General features: G+C 39.7%; 1 protein-coding gene across 3 annotated transcripts in view; it reads left to right on the forward strand.

The window, feature by feature from the left end:
* LOC133985822 (LIM and calponin homology domains-containing protein 1-like) overlaps nt 1–17,755 on the forward strand; it is a 95,467-nt gene extending 77,712 nt beyond the window's left edge. For 2 of the 3 annotated variants that reach the window (XM_062425536.1, XM_062425538.1), the window contains 17 exons: nt 503–629; nt 979–1,136; nt 1,396–1,882; nt 3,683–3,997; nt 4,687–4,792; nt 4,956–5,050; nt 5,136–5,235; nt 5,917–5,991; nt 6,747–6,775; nt 10,062–10,154; nt 10,510–10,674; nt 10,856–10,950; nt 11,713–11,874; nt 12,693–12,788; nt 13,524–13,632; nt 14,470–14,572; nt 15,638–17,755. In XM_062425536.1, coding sequence (XP_062281520.1) covers nt 503–629; nt 979–1,136; nt 1,396–1,882; nt 3,683–3,997; nt 4,687–4,792; nt 4,956–5,050; nt 5,136–5,235; nt 5,917–5,991; nt 6,747–6,775; nt 10,062–10,154; nt 10,510–10,674; nt 10,856–10,950; nt 11,713–11,874; nt 12,693–12,788; nt 13,524–13,632; nt 14,470–14,572; nt 15,638–15,663 — 2,341 coding nt within the window. In that variant the 3' untranslated portion in view covers nt 15,664–17,755. The remainder of the gene's footprint in view (nt 1–502; nt 630–978; nt 1,137–1,395; nt 1,883–3,682; nt 3,998–4,686; nt 4,793–4,955; nt 5,051–5,135; nt 5,236–5,916; nt 5,992–6,746; nt 6,776–10,061; nt 10,155–10,509; nt 10,675–10,855; nt 10,951–11,712; nt 11,875–12,692; nt 12,789–13,523; nt 13,633–14,469; nt 14,573–15,637) is intronic. The other variant, XM_062425537.1, reaches the window with a different exon arrangement.
* The last annotated feature ends 2,490 nt before the right edge of the window (nt 17,756–20,245 follow it).

Genomic DNA, 20,245 nt, shown 5'->3' on the forward strand with positions numbered 1-20,245 from the left:
ATGGCATTTTTATGTCCACATTTTATGCATTTCCTGTTGAGTACAACTATAAACTTAGAGAACTTACTTAGAGGAAGACAGGGAGGAGGATCACAATGGTGGAATTTTTAAAAGATCTGGGATGGTTAATTGACCATAAATACTTAAGCCTACTGTGTCAGCATGAAGTAATCTTTGAAGATGCAGTTTTCCAGGAAGTTCAAGTCCCCATAACACGAGGTCTTTTAAAGGATGCAAAACATTTTGGGAAGCTGTACTCATGTCTCAGTTTCCTTATCATTACGGTTTGTTCCACAGGACTGTATGAAATGGAATAATATGCCAGTCATACATGCAGATACACTTTACTTACAGTGCAAAACATTAAGGAGAAGTTATGGTGTCATCTGCAGCAATATGAAAGAGGGAAAAAAAAACATGTCGTATCCTGGCAATGACTTGTCAACGCGATCTTCATTATCTATGTTTTCTATGTCTCTCTCTCTCCTTTCCTCTTCTCCAGGAGTGTGAGTATGATCGACATGCGTAGCGAGGAGGAGGCCATGTTGCAGCCCCACAGTCAGGTGCGTCATGAACTGATGCACAACCAGTACAACAGGTTGAAGGAAGAGGAGGATCACTGGCAGGATGTGAGTGTGTCAGATTTTCCAACCTTTATTTTTCTTTGTTTTTGTGCATTTTTTAATGTTGTTTTTTTAAGTGGGGCTTGAATAAGGTGTTTTCATAAGAATGTTGTCTCACTTCCACAGTTTGTATTTCTTGTCTCCATTGTGTCAGAGGTTTATTAGATAGATGCAGTGATTTAGTGCCTGCAGGCTGAAGCACAGACTCCAGTAATATTTTGCCCCAGTTAAACAACTTGAATCAGTTTCCGAGGGCTACAGCAGTGCTTCAGGTCTCACAACGCTGCTAAACTGAGACCCTCGGGATTTGTTTCATGTGGAGTTAAAACACATATAATCTGTTTGTGTGTGTCAGGACCTGGCCCGATGGAAAAACAGACGGAGGAGTATTTCCCAGGATCTGATCAAGAAGGAGGAGGAGAGGAAAATGATGGAGCATTTGTTGACAGGAGATGGCTGTATCTCCCAAAGGAGGAGGAGCATCAAAACCTACAGAGAGATAGTGGAGGACAAGTAGGTTAAATTCACACTAACTGATGACAGGTCCCAGTTGGTACTGAATAATTCTGTATAAGGGACATTATGTCATTAAGATATTTTGCTCATTTTGCTCCCTGTTAGTGGACATCAAAGTGTTCAAGGTGTTTCCCCTTTGTTTAAATTTAGCTCTATAATATGGTTTGAAACTCAAATTGTATCTTATCTGTTGATCCACCTTTTTACGCAGTCGTTTCAATTTATCCTCTCTGTACGGCTTCCCTCTTTTTACCAGGGAGCGTCGAGAGGAGGAGCTGCGGTTGGCTTACAGGAGGGCCAGAACCCCGGAGGAGGCGACTGTCATCCTCAACCGTTACGCCCAGCGTTTCTCCATCAGCGAGTCAGTGCTGGAACGCCTGCAGCTGCCAAAGCTCCTGGACCGCAGCATATCCGCTGACCCTTCCTTCCCTACATCACCCTTATCACTCTCCCTTTCCCTGTCCTCCTCCCCGACGACCCCAGATCCCTTTGATATGGACCCTAACGGGCCCTTGAAGTATCTGCGGCAGCAGTCCGCCCCAGCTCCAAAGTTCACATCTACACTGGAGGCGCGAATCGAGGAGTTTCCCAAAGACTCGTCCACACACCCGCGGCACCAGATTCGCTCACATTCGTCTGAGCCACCATCCACCCGAGCCCTGTCACCCAAACCGGTGCCTTTGCTCACGCCCAAGCCTTACATCCACCACCGGCCCGCAGTGGTTGAACCATTGTCCAGCAAGGTGAGATTAACTACAGCATATCATTATCTTTTCTGTGGAGTTTGCATGTTCTCCCCGTTCCTGCATTGGTTCTCTCTGGGTACTCCGGCTTCCTCCCACAGACCAAAAACTTGCAGGTTAGGTAAAACCTGCAAGTTGCCTAAATTGCCTGTAGGTGTAAATGTGAGTGTAAATGGTTGTTAACTACATGTTAGCCCTTTGATGGACTGGTGACCTTTCCAATGTCTGCTGAGATTGGCACCAACCCCGCCCACGACCCTCTAGAGGATAAGCGGTATGGATGGAAAATGTATGAATGAATGTCATTATCTCAACAGAGAAAGTCAAGGATACCACTTTTCCAGGATAATGGGAGCATTTCCCAGCTATAAAAATGATGACGCATTCTTAGTGCTTTGTACGTTTTGGATTACAGTGTCCTTCAAATGCCTTTTGGGTCCTTGCCTTGTCAAATGTTTTGGTTGCCATAGTAAAATCTGCCCTATAGACTAATATCCCACAGTGTAAAATGTTCCCTATGTGGTCATGAATGATACAGATCTTTTCATCAATAAAATAATTAGATTAGCATAACTGCAGCAGTTCCTCAGTAGGCATGATCGAGGTCTTGACCACTTTACATGTGGTTTATTTCCAGTGCTGGCTGCCCTCCTCACAGACTGGTGGGTAAATTCGCCTCCAGCTCTGTTGGCATTTACATTCGAATGCCACAGAACCGCCATGGTGATGAGCCGGCTGGTTTCGAGAGAAAAAAAAAAACTTCCCTTCTCAGTGGAAGCATGTCATGTTTCAATTTAGCTCAAAGTGCTCTCAACAGGATCCATTTCCTCCTCTTCTGGAAAAAACTGCCAAATGGGAATATTCAAAATGAGATCTTATGTTTTGGTGTGGCGGGGAGGGGAGGGGGAAGTTATTACCAGACCAGATGGAGCAGAGCGCTTTGCTGGAATGTCTTGTCAGGAGTCTGAGCGAAGCCCGGCTTTGAATGGAGCCCTCTGTTCCCTATTGACTTAAGAAGTTGACAAGTAGGGCCCTCTCAATGTGAAGTGGGCTCCCAGTGGACAAAGAGGGCCCACACAGGCTGCTAGGAGAGGGATGAGAAGGTGGAGGTTGGAGGAGGAGGGGGGCGGCGCGCACAGAGAGGCTGTATTCACCCAAACTGCAGCACTGTGTCTTAAGTTACCGCTCACCAGGAGCTCCCCACACATATATTAGTGCCTCTTTGTCATAGAGGCCAGGGTGGTGTTGTGGGCTACATGAATAGGTAATAATGAACAGAGAGGAGTGGTTGGTAATGACCACAAATGAGAGCACAGGGTTTTTAGCCATGAGGTTTGTTTTAATTTTTGGTTTGTCATTGAAAAGACTTAAAACAGTTTGGTTAAAGTGGATATATTTCTTCCAGATGTTTCATACCTATAAACACATTTTTAAATCACCTAAGTCATTTACAGTAAGGGCTGGAAAATAAGCTAAACGTAACAGATTATAAAGAAAGTATTAGCCAATAAATGTAGACAAAATTAAACAATTTATTGTCTAAAGAGAAGTTTAATTAACTGGTCAGTCAACACTCAAGTCCAAATCTCCACCTGGTTAAATTGTTATTGATTATAAATGAATTTTTTTAAAGGCTGCATTCAGATTTATGTCACAGATGTTTGAGTATATCATCCACCCCTGTTGCAAGATATTGTTGGGTTGTTTCTTAAGTGACCTTTAAAGCTTTCAAAACATCTTCATGAACAGTACAGGACACGTATAAAACCAAACAGTAAACCCGTTCTCTTCTGATCCTAGGCGGATGGTTTGCTCCGAGTCAACGGCAACATAGGAAGTGACGATGTTCCAACCACACCTGAGAGTCAAGGAAGGGAATCTCCTCCTCATTTCCAAGCCTCCCCTTCCAAAACCAGCAACAGCACTGTAGACGTTCCCTCGTCAACAGCCTCGCCCGCACACAGTACACACGCCTCCCCTGGAAGAGGAGGAAGCCCAGTGTCGACAAAGTCCGCAGAGACACCGGGTGGCACAGAGTCGCCATCTGAAGGCGTCGAAGAAGGGAAAGTCACAGAGCATTCGACGCCACCGAGCCGGCCCACCTCACTCCCAACGGTCAGGATTAAGATCTTTATAGTTGGATACAGTGAGAAGTGGAAATAAAAGACTGAATTAAGTCTGTTTCCTTTAGAGAAGATTATTGCTGTAGGCAGTTATAGTATAAAGCCCATACAGCATATATATGATTTGTAGTCCTCAATAAAAAGTCAAATAGTGATTGGTTGGACCCAGTTTAGGTTTAGTAGTACAAATTCTACCTATCATCTATCTATATATATATCAGTTTTCTGGTGGTCCCACAACACTGAAGATCCAGAATGATTTGTTTAATTTGCTATTGAAAATACTCTCCGTTGGTCTTTGTATACACGTAACTATCCAACATGTTTAGTATGATTGAAATAAGATAAGAAAATCCATCAGTAGTCCCATGATGGGGAAATTTACATCAGCAAAATGATCCATCCAATCTACCACACACAGAAGAAAGGTTCACTTCCTTTTCTTGACAGAATCTAGTATAAAAAAGCTTGTGCCAAATCATTTGTTTATGTACATATAAGTATAAAGATGTAATCTGCTCTTTATCTTTAGGTGTTTTACACTATCTTTAAAAATGTCAGTGCGTCTAAGAAAATTTGCTCTTCAAGGCTTTTTGATCTGCACAGCTTTACCTTGATACCACGCCTCTTTTTTTTTATTTTTTATTAATCAATGTGAAAACAATCTATGCCTTTTTACAGGAATTGCAGAAACCAGAGGAAAGCTTCGAGAAGAGTGGAGGTCAGACAGCAGCTGCTCCAGAGGAGAAAAAGTCAAATGCTGCAGATCAACAAACAGCACCTGCAGGTTTGAGCAGCATGTTGCTATGCTGCCCCCTTGTGGTCGTGTAAAGACGTCTATTATTGCAGCTCATGGACCATTGTATTTTATCTTAGAAAATATTGTAATAATGTGATTTGTTTTGATTTGTTTTAATATGTGTGATAAAATGTTGTCTGTGTGTTTTCAGAAACACATCAAAAACAAGAGAAGATTGAGCAAAACATCTCCAATCTTGCCCAATCAGAGGTCAGCACACACGAAAGTCAGCCAGTAACTTCACAGGTGAGATTGCCAACTGAGCCAATAAAAACATTTTAACCTAACATATCATAACAGCCATTTATCAGTCCTGTAAATCTGCCTCCAGATCTGCAGTTCTCTGGAGTGGTCTCAGAGAAAGGAGATTGTACAGAGCGTCACTGCTTCGGCATCATCTGGATACGACCTGCCAAGTGAAACAACAGAAGGTGAGTGAACTCCTGACGTCAAATACCAAACTAGCAGCTTCTTTTTCCTCATACATCTTCTTGTTTTCTGAGTTTTGAATAGCAAATCCTCCTTGCCGGCTTTTTTCCCTTTTGCCTCTCAACCGTGTATTCTTTCTGTTTTGCATATTTACTGCGAGATGTTAGAATAAGAGTTAAGGGGGCGGTCAGTAACTTAATTTGTATCAACCTGTTTTGGAAATATTACCTTGGCTAACTCCTGCATCACCATTCTCAAGTCGCAATTATCTCTAATAAAGTCCTTCTTTCACTTTTGATAATGAAGACAGGTACAGAAGCTAGTAAGAACTGAGAATGACCAAAAACAAGCTATTACACTGCCAAATGTTGTAATAAAAACACAGCTTTGGTGTTTTTTACCTGTCTTTTATTTATACGTTGTCTTGAAACTCTAGCAGAGTAGAAAAGAGGTATTTTAAGAAAGGAGTTTTAAAAAAATTAAAATTACAACTTCTTTAAAAACTCTAAAGATTGCTTTTCCAATTACATTTCATTTAGCCTCCCCCAATTAGATTCCTCCAATTCTCTCGATGTCCATTCCAACACCTGGTTTTGACATCTGTCTATCCCTTATTGCTCCCCTTCTTCCCCTCCCTTCCCTCCTTTCTTTCCACCCACATATACTTTTTTATTTCGATATAGACTTTGCAAACAGTGTCAGGTCTCCGTCTGCAACCAGCAACCCTAAGTTACGCTGGGACTTCTTCGCTCCAGCAGGTAAACACCTCCATTCATCAGTGGAGCTCATGTTTCTGCCTTCAAGAGTGCTGAATGCACAGGGTTTCCCTGCTACTCCTCCAAGGGCCAGGCAGCAGCCCCTCAGTCCCATCCATTTGTTTTGAATTCATTTCCAGTTCAGAGTTTTGTGGATGATCAGATTTGATGTTTCTCATTTGTACTATGCACGTTGAAACATACAGTTGTTAAAGATGTAAGTCATCAGTATGTTGTTACTGTTAGAGTTAACTTCATTTTGGTTTATACTGGTGTTGATTAGGATGCACTGTTGGGAAAAAGTGAAATAGGTCACCTGTGACAGTTTCTGGAAATTATCATGGATGACCTTCTTAACTTGAGAAATGATCCTCTTCAGTTATGTGTTTGCTTCAGTGTGCTTTTCATTGCTATTCTTTCCACCAAAAGCTACATTAAGTTTGCCTCAGTTTTGAAAAATGTAGCTGAATATATTAAAACATCAAGATAAAATCAAGATAAAAAGGACAATTGTGTCAATTAACTCTAGATTATGCTTATTTGTCGCTTTTGGTGGAAGTTTTCTGACTTTTTCCTTTTCATTCATCAACATCTTTACTCCTCAGGACTTAAAACTTCAGCTTGGCATGTTCTGAGTTTATTTAACATGTGTCCCGTCATAAAGCGCTTTGAGATTGATGATCACTAACATCAAAAAATGTTGTGGTTTGTTTTAAATTGTATTTTAAATAATGTCCCCTCTCACATTTACTCTACAGAGGAAGCAGAGAAGGATCGCCGTGGCAACGTGAGTAAAAAAGCATCATCCTCTTCATTTTTTAAAATATATTTTATGGTCAGACTCACAAGATATACTCATTTTTACTGCTTCTCATCTGGCTTACCATCTCCTGGGTTTTATTGGGTACCAGAACTTTACAAATTATCTCTGTGTACAAAAAAATAAGACAGAAAATAAGAACAACTAAAAATTCTGCAGATAAGATAGAAAAAAAATCTCCAGGATCTTATAAAGAGCCTCTCACCTGAACTTAAACATAATATAAACCAAGAAAATTAACCACTTTTTATCAGCAGTGTTTAGTTCCAACATGTAACATCCTGTATAATATTAATTTAAAAACATGATCATATCTCAAAATCCTGTAAAATGTTGCATAGGCAGCAGTTCAGGCTTAGCTAGAATCCATAATGGCAGTCTGTGTTGATTTGGTAATCATTTTCTAACGTCAGGCATTAGCTTTTAGTGCAGTTTTTGGCTCAAATCGTGAACTCGCTGTATCACTCAGCTACACATCATAGCGCACACACAGCTGTTAATGTAGCATGCCAGATGAAGATGCTGTAGACAATGGCCGAAACTGCTTTCATTTTCATTTGAGCTCACCTCTCTCTTTCTCTGTCTTCTTTCTCCTTTAGTAGGAATCCTTTGGCTAGCATTGGAGTAGTGCTGTTGTGGTAGACCAACTATTTCTGTCTCTTCCCTTCCCTTCTTTCTCCTGTGGTGGATGTGTGTGTGCACATTGGTGTCGATCTGTGTGTGTGTATGTGTGTGTGTGTTTATTGGGGGCCTCATCTATCTCATCGGTCTCTCACTGGCTTCGTGGTTGGATGAGAGGGTGTTTGTGTCTGAATGGTGGCTTGTGGGCGGGTGGTTGTGAATGCGTGCATGAATATCTGTATGCCGTGTGTGTATTTATGCATGTCTGTGTGTGTTTTGGTGTGTGTGTCGGGGTCTACTATTAGGTGTCAGTCCCGGTGTTGCCTCAGGCCAGGCGGGGTGACCGCTGGTCTTGGGACCCGGATGAGGAGCGAAAGCGTCAGAAAAGGTGGCAGCAAGAGCAGGAGCGCATGCTGCAGGTACATAGTATATACCTCAAAGGGGCAAAGCATAGCACATGAGACCACCAGGAGTTCAGAATGAGATGCAAATTTAGATTTTAGTTGTACAAACAGTTGTCAGGAATGAAAAGTTAAACCCTAACCCTGCAAAAAAAAGCCTACTTTAATCTACCTATTTAGCCAGCTAATTTTGAAGCCTCGCACTCTTGCTATTATGTTTTAACGGTAATGTGTTCTCTCAGCACACAGCTAGCCTTTCAAGTTCAGCCACACATTTGAGAAAGAGCACAACAGCTTTAGTTAAGAAGAAAATGATTATTAGATATTTAGCAATAAATGGCTCCACTTTTCATGAGGGTTTGATAACATAAGTGTGTCAGAAACTCATAAAAGTTACAGGTGAAACAAAGAAGTGTTTTATTTCCAAGTACAGCAGTGGATAACCATGTTTGTTAGAAAATGAATGGAATAGCCATTTTTAATATTATGTTTGAGCATTTCAGAAAGATTGTTTTCATATTACAACAGAGGCTCTCCTGGCTATTAAACTGCCTTAAAGCCTTGAACTGAAAGTGAGTGCAGCAGCCCATGTTATTGAATTTATATCAGAGTTGCGTTACATGAAAGCAAATTGCAAATGTTTTGTTTAATGTTGCCCAAAAGCTTCTGGGACGGCTCACTAATAAAAGCTTGAATTGATGCAAGGCATGTTATGCTAGTAAGCACTGATTTGGTGATTTGCAGGTCAGTAAACGTCTAAGGGTGGAGGATAAGACTTAAGTAAAGATGATAATGATGGTATTTTAATGCGAGGCAGGTCATAACTACACATGTCCTTTTTAAATGTTGTTGAAACAATTTTATATGTGACCTTGACCTATATTAAAAAAAACATATCAGCCAAATTTCAACCTAGACATCCTGACTGGCAAAACACCAAATCCCTGCTTAGTAGGATACTAAACTGCCAAAACCCTAAAAGTGAATTCAAACACAGATTTTCGGCAGCTGCTGTGTGACACTCACTGACTTGCTCTGCTCAGAATCAGACGGATTAACCACATTTCATTGCTACTTGCCAAGCTTTTGTCCATATTTGTTTTGTATGAAGCATATCCTCCTTCCAAAGACACACCCCAGCTGCTCCTATACACACTTTGACCACCGGAGGGCGATTTTGTGCAGTGGAAGAACCTCTAGCTTTGGTTTCTTTCCCCTCACTGTCTCCATCTCATGCACATACATCGCAAACACAGATGAGGACATTGTCCAAGGTTGCTGCTGTTGCTGCTGCCCAAATCACCCTCTCTCTCCTCAACCAATGAGAGCTGCATCTCAAGCCCGCATTTTTTTTACTTTTTTTTTTTTTTTTTATTTAACCTTCAAAGGATTCTCAGATATGTTGGTCTCATCCACAGTATAATCTTGATAGATAAATCTTAAAAACAACAGTGATAAGAGCAGATTTCTCTCTGCGGTTGTTTCAGGACTGCTTGAGATGAAAACGCCCTGAAATGGATGAATGTGCTCGTTTCCTCCCTGGTTGACTCTGTGTTGTCTCTGCGCCTTGATCTTGGTCTTTCATCTGTCTTGCCTTAAGTTGCTTTCTCTCTCAATCTTTGTTTTTTCTGGCCTGCTGTCAGGCTTCCTACACAAGTGTGAAAAAAAGAGTTAAACATTTAGTCTTATGCTTGTTTAGAATAATCTCAGAGGGATGGGTTATATTCCCCAGTTGCAATAACAGTAGCGAACATCATGGGAAAGTATGAAGGCAACCTTTTTAAAAATGAAAAATTGTGTAGGAACCCTGTGCTCAGCAGGTTCTGCATGTTCTGCTTTTGCCTTTTGTCCGCACCGCCTGCTTCTGGTCTGTTTTTGTTTGCTTTTTTTCCCTGACAAGCAAATATCAGATCTGAGCAAGTGTTTAGCCAGAACAGAGAACTACCTTTTGGATTCATTTATTCTTTCTAAATCAAGGCTTATATTTTAAGTAGTTACTGTGGGCAACTTACAAGCAAATCTTATATAGTCTACTGAGCAGGCAGTATGTACTAGGAAGGAATTTTAACATTGACTCTAATTTTATTTTTTAAATTGACTTTGATCCCAGTTATACATATCTGCGTATCGGCTCTGTTTTCCTGCCAATTGCATCACCCGCAGACAGATTAGTCTTCCTTGTTCGTTGAGGCTTTGTGCTGTATGTCATGTGTCTGTTGCCATGGTAACAGGAGAAGTACCAGCGTGAGCAGGAGAAGCTGAAGGAGGAGTGGGAGAAAGCTCAGAGGGAGGTGGCCGAGGAGGAGAGGAAGTACCATGAGGAGGTGTGTGTGTGTGTGTGTGTGTGTGTGTGTGTGTGTGTGTGTGTGTGTGTGTGTGTGTGTGTGTGTGTGTGTGTGTGTGTGTGTGTGTGTGTGTGTGTGTGTGTGTGTTTATGTTTCGGGGCATGTGTTGCCTCTGTGATGTGTTTTTTTGGGGGGCTCTTTTGATATTTTTTTGGTATAAAAGGCACCCAAAATAATTGAAACCAGCATCATTTTTGACTCATCTAACTTAAAATGTATAATATGTGTGTATTTCACATGTTTAAATCTAAATAAGGGTGTATTTGCTGACTGATAGTCAATAATAACAGTACTTACATACATGTTAACAATTCACTGTCCTCCATCACAACAGGAGCGTAGGATACTGGAGGAGACTGTGGCGCCTCTGACTCCCCGTTCATCAGCCCTGCCCTCCCCCAGCCGAGGGGAGCTCTCCTCCACCTCGCAGCCTCAGGACGCCATCGTCCGCTCACTCGCCGACTGGGAACGCAAGCAGGAAATGTTGGAGAATCAGTCGGTGAATAGCTCATTTAGTGATTATAGTTGATTTATTAGATGGTGCAGTTTGCATTAATCTTGTATCAATTCAACCGGGAGACTATGGGTGGCAATTGGCTTGAATTGCATGAGTGGGCACATTGTTTTTTTTAGATTGGTTGATCAGCTAACTGTTCGCTGTTTCTGATTGGTTGAAACAGAGAGAAAGCACAGAGAGCGTGGAATGGAAACGAAGAGAAAACGACAGGACCAGTGACATCAGCACTGCTGACGACAGCATGAAAACAGGCAGAAGGTTGGTGAAGTGTGTCACAAGATACATCAACCGTAAATGATGCATTTCATCACACCCAGAGTGGCTAAAATGAGGCTGTGATGCCTTAAGGGACAAGTCCATTTTATTTGGTCTTAATATGTGAAATTTATTACCAACCACATAAGAAACATAAGAGCCCAAAAGATGGAAACTTCTGAGAGGTTGGAGGAATGCTCAGAGAAGTTGATACGTTCAGATTTAAAAATTATAAAACAACCGCTTATGTGGATTAATATTTTGAAATAGTTATGTAATTGTATAGACACCTGTAAGATAAACAATAAAATGTCATCAGTATCTTTGATTTGATTTCTTGTGAAACTGAACCTTTCACATTTTCTCAAATTGAGAGGATTTGCTGCTTTTCTTTGCTTTATATAATGTTGGACAAATGCAAGTTGATTATGTCACCTCATACTTTACACATATCAGGATCCATTTCCCCTATTTTCTGACATTTTATGGATTAAACAGTTATAGGATAATATTAAAATAATTCTTAGTTGCAGCCATGACCGGCTCTCATCTTCATGTGTCTCCAATATACTTTTGCAAGTTTTTTGGTATTTTTGGGATGTTCTATCTCTGTTTTGTTCTATTTCTTCAACAGGTTTCTAATTTAATATAGATATAGATATCAGTGGGATTAATCAAATAAAAATGATATAAAAGGAAAAGCATAAATCTACAATGTGACATGAGCATGTACAAGAGTTAATGTTTTATTTCTGTCATCGTCAGCTCGGTGAGCCAGAGCAGCAGTCAGGTCGAGATGTTCGGTCACAGTCTGCAGAACGGCCAGAAGCTTCCCTCGGTGCCGGCCAAAACCTCAACTCCTGTCAAGAAACAACAAGAGCTCAAAGCAGACAGCAACAAGCCCAGCCGGCCTTCAGGAGACCGCAGGTGTGTGTGTGTATATGTGTGTGTGGGAGAGAGAGAATGAAATCCTTTTGTACCACAGTTCTGTATATTAAGTAGTCTGTGAAACAACAGTTCTGGCTCTTAAGATTGATTCCCATTTGTGTCCCTCTTAAATATAAAGGATTGCTGCATATTGTTCGTATAGTACAGAAAAATGTGTCCTTAAAATCCGCAAGATACACACACACAGCAAAGTTTATGACTTGAATAAGTAATTGTTATCACAGCCAGAAAAATCCTCAAGAATGTGAGAATGTGTCTGTACATGTTACATATTCATTCTGTCTAATAAAAGAAAGAACTTAAGAACCTTAAAATATATCATTTGCTGCTGTAATATTTATTTTATTATGTCCATTTTTAATTTTACCTATTTTCATAACATCAAAATCTTCCTTTACCTTCACATTTTACATTTATCTAAGGTTTAAATGCATATTTAAAAAGACCAGAATAACAAGCAGCAGGACTTTGGTTTGTGTGCATCCTTCAGTGAACATGTTTGACCAGCAGGTGGCGTCTTGCACCTGTGTTTTCTTTCATAGTCTTCCTCTGTAAAGCAACACTCCTGCTTGACAAGAAAAACACTGATTATCATTAGATTCATCTACTGTACACATTACATGTACATTGCATTTTAAAGAATAAAGTAGGATTGTGTTACACCCAAACATCACTGAATAAGTTCCACCTGTGTAGTTTTGTCCTGGTTTGGATTGGTTCGTGTCTGTTACTGTCAGCCAATAGAAACGCTGCGACTGTGAGTCATCATCATGTTGCATGTTGCTGTCCATTTCCAGGAGCAGCCCCATTGATAATAACATGGGCTGCAACTCATCAAAGCCCCCCGCAGCATGTCCTCCAACTCCAGACACAGTGCCTCCAGCACCCAATAGGTACTGCATCACAAACAGCTCCACATGGAGGGGAAGAGGGTGGGGAGAGGGAGAGGGAGAAGGGGTGGGGGGTGGAGGGTGGGTAGGGTGCTCATTTCTGCATTGTCATTTTCTGCTTCGCTGCCTGCATTTCTCCACCCACTTCATATCATCTAACAGCAAGGACTCTCCAACCTTCCTGGAATATCAATACAATAAAGGGGAACGTGGAGTCAGAGAGAAGCAGAAGGTTATTTATTAATATTGTTTGTCTATTTTACAGACAACAGAAAAAATGTGACAGAGTTTACAGTCCGCAGGCCGAGACCAGATTTTAAATATTTGAAAAAACAGGAAACATGCAAAGCCGCAGACAGTGATGAGCATTAGTGAGCACATGAACCCTGAGCAACAGACATAACGACAAAAACTAAGAAGGCAATGACTGAAAAGCTACCTATTAAATATACGTCAACACACAAGTTTTTCATTCTGTAAAATGAACTGAATACTGTGACTGCAAAGATGGTGGAAAGGTAGAAGATACTATCTGTCTTTGTAGATTAGGGAAGGATATAGCCGAAAAGTTCCAATATAATTAAAAGTACTGACAATTACAGCTCATTTCCTTTTGTATTTAGCTAAATAACAGTTAATTGGCAGGAAAGAGGCTGCAGGTCCATGAACATCCTTTAAAGTCGTTTCTAGTGTCATAGGCTGTGTGTCTCTATCCGTCTCTCTCTCTCTCTCCTGTAGGTCCGTCAGTGGGAAGAAGCTGTGCTCCAGCTGTGGGCAGCCATTAGGGAAGGGGGCGGCAATGATTATAGAGACCCTCAGCCTCTACTTCCACATTCATTGCTTTAAGGTTAGTAGCAGAGAGAGAATTTGTCCTCCCACGACTGCTTTTTGTCATCAAATATCCAGTCTCGTTCTTTGTGTGTTTTTTCCTTTGTTTAATGGTCAATTATGAGCATGAGTTGTACTTGAGCAGCAGAGCTTAAGCTCGTAAACACAATAAAAGGATAAGGCTGAATATATTTTGTATGTTTCTTGTTGCCAACAAACAGCATTAACAGACCAAAACTAATATTAGCAGTCTAAGTAACTGTAAGTATTGTCTGTGGAGCCAAAACCTGATATTACTTTATTATTATATTCCTTCTTCCTTTTGTTAAAAACACATCAAGAGGCATGTCTTCTTATTACCATGAATATAGGGACAGTATGTAATTATATGTCAGTCCCACACACACACACACACACACACACACACACACACACACACACACACACACACACACTAGAGCACCAAATTTGTATTAATCCACAGCTGAAAGTAGTCCCAACCAAATGCAGAATTTACTCATATTTGAATTACCTTTGCTTAAAGTCACAGTTGCCCCGACTGCTTGAGAAATTACTGAGCCTCTTCTTGGAAATGAAACTATATATATGTGACCTGTTTTAAAGATTCATGTCCTCTGTAGGAACTAATGGGTTTGGGACTAGGAGACACAGGCAGGGTGGAGAAAAGTATTGAGAGGTGGACTAATGTATCGGTTGTTTTTTGGTCTTTTTATTGATATTTGTTGACAATAAGAAACTGATTAATGCGAGCCTTCTCCTTTTCAGATTCACCTGTTATAACATCTAATAAATCACCTTTCTGCTTCTCTCTCTCTCTCTGTCTCTCTGTCTTCAGTGCGGAGTGTGTAAGGGACAGCTAGGCGACACGACCACGGGGACAGACGTCCGAATTAGGAACGGCCTCCTCAACTGCCACCAGTGCTACATCCGCTCCCGCTGTGAGTCCCTCCACCTCTCTCTCTCTCTCTCTCTCTCTCTCTGTCTCTCTCTCTCTCTCTCTCTCTCTCTCTCTCTCTCTCTCTCTCTCTCTCTCTCTCTCTCTATGTCCTCCTCTTTCTCCCCATTTATCTCTCAACCAGCATCTTGTCTGCATCCCTTTGTTTTCTGTCTCACCCTCTTTCATTTCCATCCAAAAACTTAAAGGGATTATCAATGTAGTCACTTTCTTGCAGCTGACTCCAAGCATATAAAAACACTGTTATGAATATCAAAAAGCAGAACCACCACAAAATAATTAAACTTTCATGTTACATAAAGCTCACAAAGAGAAAGCTTAATCATTCTCTAAAATTAGAAAAAGGGAAAGGTGTTATTGTTCCTTATTGTTTGCTAATGTTGGCCATATTTCATATATTCCTTGATGAATAAATGCATTTTTCAATAAGGCAACATTGGTACAGCACCAGCATTAAATACGGTGCCCACGAACCAGCCGTAAATTTGGTGTCTGATTTATTGTTTTCAAAGTAAACGCGACAGTATTTTCTGGTAAAGATTCAAGGTGTGTTTCAAACCCCACATTCTTTATTGCAGCTTGCTGTGAGGCTGATAAGACGCATGTATTTTAATATAAAAATCCAACTGAGTGCGGCTTTAATAAAGAAGTGTCAGACACAGTGAAGCAGTGATGAATGGAGGGATGAATCTGAAGCTGCGTCCAGTGAAAGGCAGAAAGAGAGAGAGGGAGAGAGAAAGTAGGGATGTTTCAGTCAGGCGAGGATGACGGTAAGTTTTGCAACCCTTTCACCTGCTCAAGAGGGAAATTTCATGTTTGTTTTTTTAACTTTTAGATAACCTCTCAGCAGCTGTTGTCACTTGAGGATCAGCAAGCAGCAAAATCAAATCAGAGACTCAATCAAAAGACCGTTAAGTCCTGAATTAAGAGGGTTTTCTCTCATTACAGCTGCATGTCCTTAACTCAAGATCCCAGGAAACGATTGTGGGTTGTTGTTGTTTTTTAAATTGTGGGTTTCCTTTTGTGTTTCTCTCTCTTTTCTTTCCAGCGGCCGGACAGCCAACCACGTTGTGACGCTCGACAGAAAAGCACAAGGTTCACGGAAGAAATCTCATCCCTGTTTAACCAGATTATCTGCAAAATCATGTCCTTCAAAGCGTGTCGGGGTTTTTTTTTTGCATCCTCCGCAGCTCAATAACCAACGAAGATTCATCACTTGGGTCAAACAGAGATCTGTGGACAGTCAAAAAAAAAAGAAAAAATCTATTCTTTGTGTGTATGTCATCTGATATGTGAGTGAAATGAATCAAACTCTGGATTCGATTGGTCCTCATAACACCACACAGACTCTATTATATCATGCAGCAAGAGAGAGAGAGACTGTTTTGGGGGGCAGCGGCCATTTTAACAAAACATTTACAGATGCTTCAAACACAGGAAGGCTCTGTCAACGTCCTGTCGCTCAGGTGTTGATTATCAGATTTTACTTTCCTGGTTTGGAAAAGAAATGTGAAAAATTCACCATTCAGTTCCATAAAATGGAAATGCAGTATATCACAGTAACGTAATCGCTTCTTTTTTTATCATTTAAGAAACATTTTCTTAATTTGGAGTGATAGGAATAAAAAGATAACCGAATGTGGCGTCAGGCAGCTCAGATTGGTATTTTTTAATTTCTCATAACAGGCTGGATCTGGAAAAATATGAATAATTTTATGCCCCTGCAATGAAGTGTGAGATTAAAACAAAATATTACTAACACAGTTCTTTTATGAATAGCAATAAAGGTCACTATAAACACACTATTTAGATCCACAGATGAAATATATTCAGAAAATCCCTATTTGTTGAACCTTTGGCCCACACAGTGACCTCTTGTGTCTCTCATTCTGTGCTCAAAATAAAATTAGCTTCTGATATAAATACATATTATGAATGTAGTTTCATCATTAGGGCAATAACATGACTTGTGAGCTGTTCTCGTGCTTTGGGTCACATCAGGTTGTTCCTCGCCAGCCTGTCAGCTTGGAAAGTCAGGACTTTAATGTGCCTTAAGAAAGCAAGGTGATGCAGGAAAGAAACACCAGCTGTATGGTGTTTTATTTCTTTTTTTATTATAATTATAATGATTATGATTATTTTGGGTAGAGGGAGGGATTTTGGCCAAATTTTACCTTTTAAACTGCAGACAGACGGGCTGCAGCCCTCCCGTATACAACGCGCTTTACTTCAGTTGGTAAGTACTTATTTTCACATAAACACCCTTTACTTAATTTCCCACATGTGACTCCTCTGTGATTTGCAGTGATAAATCCTGTGCAAAGGAATACATTTGTTGTCTATTTGGAAAAGAAAAAAAAACACAGTATAGATTAAATATATACTGCAGGGGAAACCATTGATTTAATTTTGAATGTTGTTTTATTCTAGGGCAATATAGACTTCTGTATGCTATTAATTGAGGTAATTTTGATAATTGCTCAGTGGTAGGATTCATTCATTTAAAATAAAAATTAAAAAAATAAAAATGAAATAAAAAATAAAAACACAAATATCACCAATACATGTTACATCTAGTTAATCAGCAGAGGTTAATATTGAACACACATACCAGCAGTTGCACCTGTGCAATATTTGGTTGGATGAAACTAAAGATCTGTGCCGCCAGCTGGATATTTTTAAGTCACTTGCTTCTTCTTTTTTTTCTGAAATTGTATGAGAAGAGCTCGGTTATGTATTGTGGATGTTTAAAAAAAATGCACGTTTAAGCCTAAAACCAAATGATTTGCTCAATGAAAGCAAACTAGCAGCCTCCTCCTCCTCTTCCTCAACTGCGTCCTATAGCCAAGCTTTTCCTCCGGGTTCATTTCTCTGATCTACAGTATTTTTAAGCTTCTGTTCTAATTGTGTGTTTAGTTTTTTTTTTTTTTTCTTCTTTTTTTTAAATCCTCATTTAGATAACAAATAAATCTCGGCTGAGTCTCTTATAGCGGGATCTTTGAGACGGAGCTCTATATTCAGACGGTCTTCTTTAACATGGATAGTTGGGGAATGAAAAACCTTTTACGTCTGTTCTGTATTTATTGTAATATTCACCTGAACACTATCCGAAATATAAATACATTTGATGTCCAAATGCGATGGCATTGATAGCATACTGTATGTTTATAAATAAAATGGTATAAATTTGAAGAAAAAAAATGTGCAGCTGTGTTTTCATTTTTACAAGAATCACCTAAAACGAATGAGTTAAATAAATACTTTTTATATTTTCTTACAGCAGCTTTAATCTGTTTTCTGGCTCCTTTTAGAAATCTGGAAATATGTAGACAGTGTAATTAGAGGAAACTCACTGTGTTTAGGTGTCGTAGAGATGACTGGTTGAGGTTAGATGTGATCAAATTTGGGTTCATCGATGGTAAAACAAGTACAGGTGTTAAATTATTTGAAGTTCACCTGTTACCATGTTGCGTAAATGGTGTTTCTAAGTATTAAAACGGGGATTGTAAAATCTGGTTCGTTGTTATTGCAAAATTATGATCCCATAATATTAAAATTGGGTCACACATTTTGATAGCTGTTACCAAATATTGTGAGCTCAGATACACACACATATTAAACTCTGACAGCACAAACCGGTGACCAGGATCAATAAAGGTTTTCCTGTAGAGTCCACTAACACTTCACCTGCCCAAATATGGCTCAAAAATGGTTGAAGTATTTGATCCTCCAGCATCACAAAATCTGAAACACCTCATTCAACATTTCCACTCCAAATCAGCCCCGCCTCATCTTCAAGTTATAATTTGACTAAAATGACTAAAGAAAAATAAATCCTTTCCAACTTGAATCAACTTTACGTTTTTTTGTATCTCCACATTTAAATTTGCTCTCCAATCAGATGAATGTTCATTGGTGTTAGTGGAGCAGTTTTTCAGATTCCGTCTCATTTCAGTAACCTGGCCCTTGTGTCTGGACATCTCCATCGAAATTAAAATAAATAATTGAACCTTAAATGCAACAGTTTGCATTTTTAGGGAGAAATAAATAAATAAAAAAGGTTGAATAAATTGTGTGCGGTGCTGTCCGTGGTGCTGAAATCACTGATCGTCTTGGAAACGAGCCTCAATGAACATTATTAATGAGCAACACCTAAAAAGATTGTTTAAAGATTGTAATATTAGATATTTAAAACCTCTGATGTCCAATCATAATAATAATAATAACCTTTACCTGTGTTTCCTAACGTCTCCAAAGAAAAACATGACAAATCAACTTGCACTATTATTTTTTTGTTTTTTATCATCAACAACCATTTCAATGGTACACCTGGAAAACTATGTGCACATGTAGAAATATTTCCTTCTTAAATATAAGCATTCATTACCTACATATAAATAACTTTCAGATCCCGGACAAAACATGTTACATAATGCTCACAAAATGGGAGGGAAATCATTGTAAAATCAGACAGAGAGACAACATGCAAATTATATAGAAATAAATACAATGTTTGCATCCATTCCCTTTTTTCTTTTTGTTTTTTACCCAAAATAAATTCTTCCGAGGGAATTTTTGTAAAACATCAAAAAGACTTGTATGATCGATCTACGAGGGAGTATGGCCTATGGTTCAACTATAGGAGACAATAATACGTATTAACACTATACAATTTGAGCCACAAAAACACTGCCGTAGAAAGACACACAAAACATACAGATTCCTGTCAGAGGTGAACATTGCAGTAGTTTGTGCCTTATTTTTTCTCGAGGAAACAATTGTGTTTTTATATCGATAATTTAAAGAAACTAAATTCTCAGCAGCCCCGGAAAAAACAAAAAAAATAACGCAGCTGTAAGAGGCTACTTCCACGCAGCAGGTTGTGTCTACAAGACAACAGAAATGCAAAAAAACGCGTCAGTTTCTGGGTTCGATATTTGTTGCTTCACACCTTGCATTGTGTGTGTGTGTGTGTGTGTGTGTGTGTGTGTGTGTGTGTGTGTGTGTGTGTGTGTGTGTGTGTGTGTGTGTGTGTGTGTGTGTGTGTGTGTGTGTGTGTGTGTGTGATAGAGAGAGAGAGAGATAGAGAGAGCATCCGCAGTCATGGATATTAAACGTCTCTCTACCAAACAAAGCAGCTGTTGAACTCTGACATTATAATGTGACAAAAAAAGAGGCTCCTTTTTGCTCACTGATGGCACGACGTGTCTCCAGTGTGCAGACGTCTGCTCATTATCAGAGCAGGAAAATATTCATCTTAACAAGTCACATAATCCAGTATTGAGTCTTAAATGTGTAGTTGTTGTTTTTTTTCTTAAAACAAGAGTGTTGTGAGTTACAGTGATCTGCATTATTCTGCCTTTTTTCAGGACATGATGAAACAAAAAAGGGTGGAGAAACATTTCATCTTGCACTTGTTTTAAGAAAAAAAGACAAACCATGACTTGTGAAGGTGGATATTTCTACAGCCAAAGTGTCAACTGACCACAAGAAACGGCGCAAGGCATAAAAACGAAATAACAGAGTTGTCATCTTCTTTTTAACTGCGTTTTATTGTCCTTAAGTCTGTCTTGAGCAATTGCTTTTCAGTCTCCGGAGGGAGGAAACTTCTCTTTTCTCCTCTGCTCTGTTGTTCTTCCCCCGCTGTGAAGCTTCA

The sequence above is a fragment of the Scomber scombrus genome, chromosome 9, assembly GCF_963691925.1.
Source record: "Scomber scombrus chromosome 9, fScoSco1.1, whole genome shotgun sequence".
Lineage (NCBI taxonomy): Eukaryota > Metazoa > Chordata > Actinopteri > Scombriformes > Scombridae > Scomber > Scomber scombrus.